General features: G+C 37.6%; 1 protein-coding gene across 1 annotated transcript; it reads left to right on the top strand.

Annotated features, from left to right (window-relative positions):
• The first annotated feature begins 209 nt into the window (after positions 1-209).
• Positions 210-1223, top strand: LOC112017675 (zinc finger CCCH domain-containing protein 17-like). The gene is made up of 5 exons (XM_065780551.1): positions 210-224; positions 503-650; positions 725-777; positions 897-964; positions 1051-1223. The coding sequence occupies exons 1-5, from the start codon at positions 210-212 to the stop codon at positions 1202-1204; spliced, it is 438 nt and encodes a 145-aa protein (XP_065636623.1). The 3' UTR covers positions 1205-1223.
• The last annotated feature ends 6909 nt before the right edge of the window (positions 1224-8132 follow it).

Here is an 8132-nt window from a genome sequence, read left to right as displayed (position 1 = left end):
CCAAGGACCATATAATAAGGGTTAGTTTTTTCTCTTTAAGATTTTTTTTTCCCTGTTGTTCTATCTTTTATGTTATGAGTAGTTAGTATTTGAAGGACTGTGAGTGGATGGTATCTCATTTAGACATGGTGCTAACCTTTTGTTTTAGCGATTCTGTATTGTTCTTGATTGATTTTTCCCCTTTTCAAATCTTGCATAAAACTAATACGATGTACTTACCTCATGTATTTTGATTAAGTTACTTAAATAGATTAATTGAGTTCCACAGTGGAACTTCCACTCTATAAAACTTAGCAATATATATATATATATATATTTGATTTGATACTGATATGATTTTAATTGATTAAATATCCTTTTTTTTTTTAGTTTTAGTTTTAGTTGTCGTTTTCTTTATATTGGCACAAGGATCATATATTTTGTTTTTAGATATGTCAGGGAAAAACAAAGAATTAATTTCTGTTCTTATTTTTTGTTTCAGGTTTGGGATCATGAAAATTAGCAGTGTATTATGACACTGAATGGGCATGATGATGTTGTGAAGTCTCTCATGTGCTGGGATAAGTATTTGTTCTCTGGTTCATTGGATTGCATGATAAAAGTTTGGGCTTCTACTGAGGATGGCTGCTTGGAAGTAATCTATACTCACAGTGAAGAACAAATAAGTTATTGAATCCACAATTAGTTTCATTTACTTTCTTATTTGCTTCCCCCCTTAAATGAGGTGTGCTACAATCATTGAGCACTGTCATTAATTGGTCTGGTAATGGCAAAATTGTATTTTTATGTCAGAAACTCAATAGGTGTAGCATTTGTTGCAATGCCATGTTGCAGCCTTAGTTTTTAAAAAGTGTCAACTAATTGGAATCTAGATGGCATGATTTTTCATGGTACAGAGTATCCTTGCACTTTCTGGGATGACTGATTCAGATGTTAAATCTGTTCACCTCTATGAACTGCCAACGTAAGTACAATTCTCCGTTTGTCAAAAATATTTCTTCATTTTCGTCTTGGATTGGATTTGACTAATATTAGTGATTTTTGTTTTAGATTCACTGACAGGGGCAGATTATTTGCAAAACAAGAAGTCCAGACTCTTCAAATAGGTCCTGGGGGCCTCTTTTTTACTGGGGATCAGACTGGTTTGCTGACAGTGTATACACGGCTGGCAGAAAAATGGTTGAGACGTGCCTTTTCATTTTAACATTTATTTTTCACTATCTCCTCATAGTTTCACATAAGATATGTATATATTTTTAAAAAAAAAAACTAGTCTCTGAGCACGCGCTCACATAAGATATGTATATATTTTTTTTAAAAATACTAGTCTCTGAGCACGCGCTCACATAAGATATGTATATATTTTTTTAAAAAATACTAGCCTCTGAGCACGCGCGTGAAGCTATTCTATTTTTTGGATAAGGGTTAATTTAGAGCATTTATTATAATTTGGAATTACTTCATTTTCTAATCACAAAAAAACTTAGGAGTGTGATGAGTATTGTGTGTGGTGAAATAATTTTTCATCACACCCCTAGATTTTTTTGTGATTGGAAAATGTAGAAATTTCAAATTATAATAAATGCTCTAAATTAACCCTTATCTAAAAAATAGAAGAGCCTCTGAGCACGCACTCACGCGCGTGCTCAGAGGCTAGTGTATATATATATATATATATGTATGTATAATAAACCCTTTGTTGTTCAGAGAAGAGCGGGCCTTTCCAAGCTATGCATTATGGGCTTCAAGAGGTTGCAGTGGACACGCCTACTCTCATTCATAGGCTTGTCTTTTGAATAATCTTATGAAGACTCCTTCTTCTTCTTTTTTTGTTTATTTATTTATTTATTTTTTTTATTTTTTTTAAGCATAATGTAGGTTTTTCACCATAATGCAAAATAAAGATGAAAACACAACATGAACATTAAAAAGTATTATTTGCAGATATACTTTTTATACACCCATTCAATGTATGTCTCCCATCTATGTAATCAGTATATTACATCTAGTAATTTCAATTTTAAAATCATCTAAATATGAATGAGAGACATATACAGATGTATATAAGAATTGTGAGAATAATATTTTCCAAGATAACATCCCACAAATTTGCATGTACTAATAGATGCATTGAAGGCATTTTTAAAGTTAATGGCATCCTTTTCAAAAAGAAAACAAAGGAAAGAGAAAGATGCATGTCCTTCACATTCGCAAAGTAAATACAAAACTCTGAGATTTATGAGTTCTTTTGTCATAAAAATCCTCGAATGCAGTATAGCAACATATGATTTGAACTAAAGGTCAATGCGAATTTACTTATTCCTTCAATGAGTCAGTCATTCATTAGAGTATCTATATCTCTCTAACTAGGAAATAAATAAGTGACTATATGAGAGAGAGAGAGAGAGAGAGAGAGAGAGAGAGTATATTCAATGGGCCAGATTAGATTGGACCAAGTCTATAAACTTTTCCACAAAAAGGAACCTGGGCTAGCAATAATAGATGCAAGATCCATGGACTTGGGCTAGCATCAGAGCACATGTGGCCTGCACAACCCACGTATACGTTTGCCTCCCAAATGTAACACAATTTATAGTGGGCCTTTCAAATTACAGATCCACCGTGACCATAGAATAAGATAAAACTGTCGAAAAATTAAAATGCAATTTACACCCTCAAAATTATTTTTTAAAGAAATAGATTTTACACCATTTTTTTTTTTTTTTGAAACAGATTTTACATCATTAAGATGATGGAAAAAAAATATCAATATACCCCTTTGTTATGGACCATCACATTTTAGTCATTAATCTGTCTAATTTTTTTTTTTTTTTTACTATACTCCGTTTGAAACATTCTTTTTAGATCTGAAGTTTAATTCTCACTTAAACTGAAATTCAATTGGTATTTTGATCTAATAATAAATAGCATTGTCATAAGCAAATGCCATAGGTTGAAACTCTAAAAAAAAAAAAAGTGAGTTAATTATAATAAATATTAATGGAAATAGCACATTCATATTTTTGTATTAATTGAGAATGTAAATTGTAAGCTTTCATGGTCAATTCTCAAAAGCAAACAGACACTTATTAAACAATGTAACCAAAAAAAAAAAAGTATGAAGAACATAATATCTTGCTCTAAGCTTGTGACATACGGCCCACAACTTTAGTAGGGTTTAGGTTTAGGGTCTAGTAAATTGTAAGTTTTTTAGTAGAACATGAAAAAAAATGGTAATGACAAAAAAGGACACATAAATTGTAAGTTTTTTTTTTTTAGGGGTCCCCTTTTTATGCTTTTTCTTTCTAAGTAAAAAAAATATGAAAATAGAAAATATAATATCTTGCTCTGAGTTTGTGGCCCACTGCCCACATAGATTTGATGCAAACCTAAGCCCAATCCATTTCAATGGCTCCACCATCCTCCTGAAATTTTGACCTCCTATATGGCTCCATCAACAGAAAGACAAACCTGAAAACTGTGAAAATGCAAACACGTGGATATTTTTCACTTTTAGCCCTTTTCCTATTTTCATTCTTGACCAACAAAACAACTCACATGAATGTCTAGTTTTGTGTTTTTTTGCTGAATGTAAGTGCAGAATATAAAAACCAGTGAATTATTTCATTTCTAAATCTCAAAGCTGGTTTACACCTGACATAACCTCAGTATATATCATATGTGGAGTTTCCTCCATCCATGTGACAAAAATCATTAATACATTGAGCATGTGCCGCTTTATTTCCAACGCTTCTTGTATGTCGAAATGCAGCCTGGCGAATCTGTTGCAGGTGCTGTAAAGTGCCTGCAATGATATTTGTAATAGCAGGTGGGGCCTCAGAGTCCCCTTGTAAAGCCAAGCAAACCACTGAGTTATCCCCTTCAAAAATTACATCTTGTAATCCAATGTCTGTAGCAAATGTAGCTGCAGTCTCCATTGCTTTGGCTTCAACCTCCAGTGGCCCCAAAGGCAGCTCCAATTTCTTGCTCATGGCTGCAACCACACGCACCTGGTCATCCCTTGCTATCACCCCAATACCAGCTAATTTGTACTTAGTAAAAACAGCTCCATCTGTGTTCACTTTGTACCAGCCACTTGGTGGGGGAATCCATCTATCCATGCTTGGTAGGGTGTCTCGGTGATGCAGTGCAGCCTCCTGTGCTGCAGAAAATTCCTCAAGGAGTCTTCTGGCTTGGTGGGCTATTTCTGTAGCTGTGAGCCTTCTTCTCCCATGGTGTACTCCAATGCGATTCTTCCATATACCCCAAGCAATCATCAAAATCATCTCCAGCAGGTTTGAATCATTATTTTGAGTCCTTTCACACCGCCATACAGTGTCCATAAAGTCCCCCTGACATTCAACCACATGAAGCAGATTGCATTTTCTCCATACCTCCATTGCCTTTGGGCATTGGCAGAGGACATGTACAACAATTTCTGGGCATAGACCGCATGCATCACAGGTTGGGTCCTTAATAATTTTCCTCTGAAATTGGTTCATTTTTATTGGTAGGATATTTTGACATGCTTTCCAACCAAAGGTTTCGATCTTGTTTGGGATGTTTGTGCTCCATAACTTCCGCTAAAAACTTCTCATACCTGAAGAGTCAGAACTTTCCCCTCTATCTGTGATACCCTTATTTCGAGCTAAATGGTAGGCACTCTTCACACTAAATCTCCCATTAGCCGCAACTGACCATACCAACCTGTCTACTGGTAGTTTTGTACTTAAAGGGATGCTCAAAATGGAGTCAACCTCAGGCTCCATGAAAATATCTCAGATCATGCTTGCTTTCCAAGCTCCATTATCTGCATCAATAAGTACACTAACCATCGTCTCCATAGGAAGTAATTTCTGTGGTAAGGCTATCCGAAAGGTGGTTGGATTATTTGTCCACTTATCCTTCCACATGTTGATACTATGGCCATTCCCCACTTACCACTTGACTCTATCTCTAATTAACTCTTGAGCTGCCCAAATACTCCTCCAAGCAAAGGATGGGTGGTGACCTTTCTTGACATGAATAAATTCTTCATTTGGGAAATACTTATTTTTAAATACTCAATTGTATAGAGAAGGTCTTCCCTGTTGCAACCTCTAGCATTGCTTGGCCAATAAAGCCAAATTGAATGCTTTTAGGTATCTGAATCCCATACCAGCCATGGCTTTTGGCTCAGAGTTTTTCCCATCTCATCCATGCCATTTTCCGCTCCTCCCCTCTTGGCTCCCACCAGAAATTCTGAACCATCCTCATCATGTCATCACATAAGCTCTTAGGTAGCAAAAAACAGATCGTCGTATGTGCCAGGACTGCTTGCGCAACCGCCTTGATGAGGATTTCTTTACCTGCACTTGATAAGAGCTTCTCCTTCCATCCGGATCGCTTGTTTGCTAACCTTTCTTTTAGTTGTTGAACGGTATTCCGCTTCGATCTCCCTACCAGCGAAGGCAAGCCGAGGTATTTCTCATGCTGCTTAACAAGCTCAACTCCAAACATCTGCTTAATACCATCTTAAGTTTCTTGAGGTGTTCCGACTGAAAAACAATGATGTCTTGTTTCAGTTAAGCTGTTGACTAGTTGAAGCTTCATACACTTGTAAAATCCTTATGAACTCTGCACATTCTTCTGAGGTTGCTTGGCAAAACAACAGGTTGTCATCGGTGAAGAATAAATGGGATAATTATGGACCTCTCCGACAAATAAAGATGCCATTAATTCTCTCCTCTAGAGCCACTTTCCTGATAAGAGATGAGAGCCCTTCTACACACAGCAAAAACAAATATGGAGAAAGGGGATCCCCTTGGCGAAGTCCCTTGGTTGGGGTAATATGCCCATGAGGAACCCTATTGATCCGAATAGAGTAGGTTACTGATGTTAGGCAGTGCATAATAGTATTGATCCATCTAGAGTGAAAACCCATTCTTACCATGATCTACTCTAGCCTATTCCATGCAACTCTATCATTGGCTTTACTTATATCGAGTTTCAGTGCCATCTCTCCCACCTTACCTCTTCTTTTCTGGTTGGTGTGGTGCGTGACTTCAAAGGCAACTAGTATATTGTTAGTGATCAACCTATTTGCCATGAAGGCACTCTATGTCTCACTGATGGCATTCGGCAAAACCTTCTTTAGTCTATTGGCTAAGACTTTTGAAGCAATTCTAGACACAACATTGCTAAAGCTAATGGGGTGGTATTCAGTAATTTGCTTGGGGCTTTTAACTTTAGGAATAAGTATGATGTGGGTTTCATTAAAATTTGGTGGTGTAACACCTAAATTCAGAAAGTCCAAAACATACTTTGTTACACATTCTCCTACAATGGGCCAAAAATGTTGATAAAAGAGGGGGTTCATATTGTCGGGACCCGAGCTTTTCATTGGATGCATTTGTTTAATCGCCTTGCGTACCTCTTCAGCTTGAAAATCTCTGATAAGTGCTGCATTCATGGGCTCAGTGACACAAGCATCAATGGCATCAAGTAATTCTTCCTGGATTATGGTGTTAGCTGAGCTAAACAATTTCTTGTAATAGTTAATTGCAATGCCTTTTATCAGTTCTGGGTCTTCTTGCCATTGGTTGGACTCATCCATTAATCTGAGGATTGTATTCTTCTTTTTCCTGCTGAAGGCCTTCTCATGAAAATAGCAAGTATTTTTATCACCTGATTTTGCCCAGTTATTCCATGCCCTTTGATACCTCATATCTTCCTCCATGGCATATAGCTTGTTCAACCCCCTCCTTGTCTCACTTATTTGATCTTTGTTAGCTAGACCAATAGCATGTGCTTCCAGTGTCTGCAATTTCGTTTGTACCTGGCCAAAGACTTGTGAGTTCCATTTTCTCAAAGCAATCCTACAACCCTTCAAAGTCCAAACAACTCTCAATGGGGTTAACTCTACCCAATTGCAATCCTGTTTCCCAAGCCTCTTTTACCACCTCTTCACATTGCTCATGTTTCAGTCACATGGATTCAAAGCGAAATAACTTCACCCTTTTATCAACTTGTTGTGCCCTCTGTTCCAATCTTAGTAGTAATATACATTGGTCAGAAGCTGAGTTTGCAATATGAAACAGTCTAGCTTGTGGGAATTTACTCCTCCACTCTGTTGTCCCTAGTGCTCTATCAAGTCTTTCCCGAATGCATCCATACCCCCTCCTCTCACTAGCCCATGTAAACCATGATCCCGTATAGCCTAAGTCTCTCTACCCAATATCTTCTAAGCATTCTCTAAAATTCTCAATTTGTCTACTGGCTCTATCCACCCCTCCTTCCTTCTCTGTTACACTTAGTACTTCATTAAAATCTCCTATGCACACCCATGGAATGTCACTCTGTTGCCCAAGACATCTTAAAAGCTCCCATGACTCTGTTCTTTTATGGGTTTCAAGATGGCCATAGAGACCCGTGAGCCTCCATTCGCCAATTACCCCTCCTGAATCAATCAGTACATCAATGTACCACTTATTTTGAAATCTCAAAGTGACAATTAGATATGACTTCCAAAGTAAAGCCAAGCCTCCATCTCTACCCGTGCTTGGCACAACAATTCCCTGTGATCACCCAATTTCTTGTTGAACCTTCTTCATCTCATCCTTACTTAGCTTGGTCTCCATTAGGAAAACCAAAATGAGAGCTTCTCTTCGAATTACTCTTTTCAAGGCTTGAACTGCCTAAGAGGTCCCAAGCCCTCGACAGTTCCAGCTCAATATACTTATTGCTCCCGGCGGGGTTGTTGAGCAACTACGCCGATCCCAAGTAGTGTTGAAAAAGCTTACCCAATTGAGCTTCATCAATATCAGCCTTCAATCTTTTTTCCTGGGTGAAGTTTTGGTCCATCTACGCAAGGAGTCTCCTCTTCAGCCCTTCTTCATCACCGTACTTCTCCACCACCATTGTATTGGTAGACTCCCACGACATCCTCTTCCATTGACCCTTCCCTGTGCTCTTCTAACAATTCATTTTCCTTCCCCAGTAATTTTTGATCAGCGTTGAACTCAGTCTTAGGATTTTGGCTTACCCTCTGTTTTGTGGTGGGATTTGCTATATTGTGTTTTGCTGCCTTAGCTTTCTTCGTACCTGTGCTTTTTTTTTTGTTTTTTGTCTCTGCTGGGCCTGCATTAAAAGCC

The sequence above is a fragment of the Quercus suber genome, unplaced genomic scaffold, assembly GCF_002906115.3.
Source record: "Quercus suber isolate HL8 unplaced genomic scaffold, Cork oak 2.0 scaffold_239, whole genome shotgun sequence".
Classification (NCBI taxonomy): domain Eukaryota; kingdom Viridiplantae; phylum Streptophyta; class Magnoliopsida; order Fagales; family Fagaceae; genus Quercus; species Quercus suber.
Note: the sequence above shows the minus strand (reverse complement) of the source record. Positions and strands in the feature narration are given on the sequence as shown.

Coding starts and splice junctions, on each gene's coding strand:
- LOC112017675 (XM_065780551.1), top strand. Junction 778..896: donor GGTCTGGTAATGGCAAAATT/GTATTTTTATGT, acceptor TTCATGGTACAG/AGTATCCTTGCACTTTCTGG. Junction 965..1,050: donor CACCTCTATGAACTGCCAAC/GTAAGTACAATT, acceptor TTTTTGTTTTAG/ATTCACTGACAGGGGCAGAT.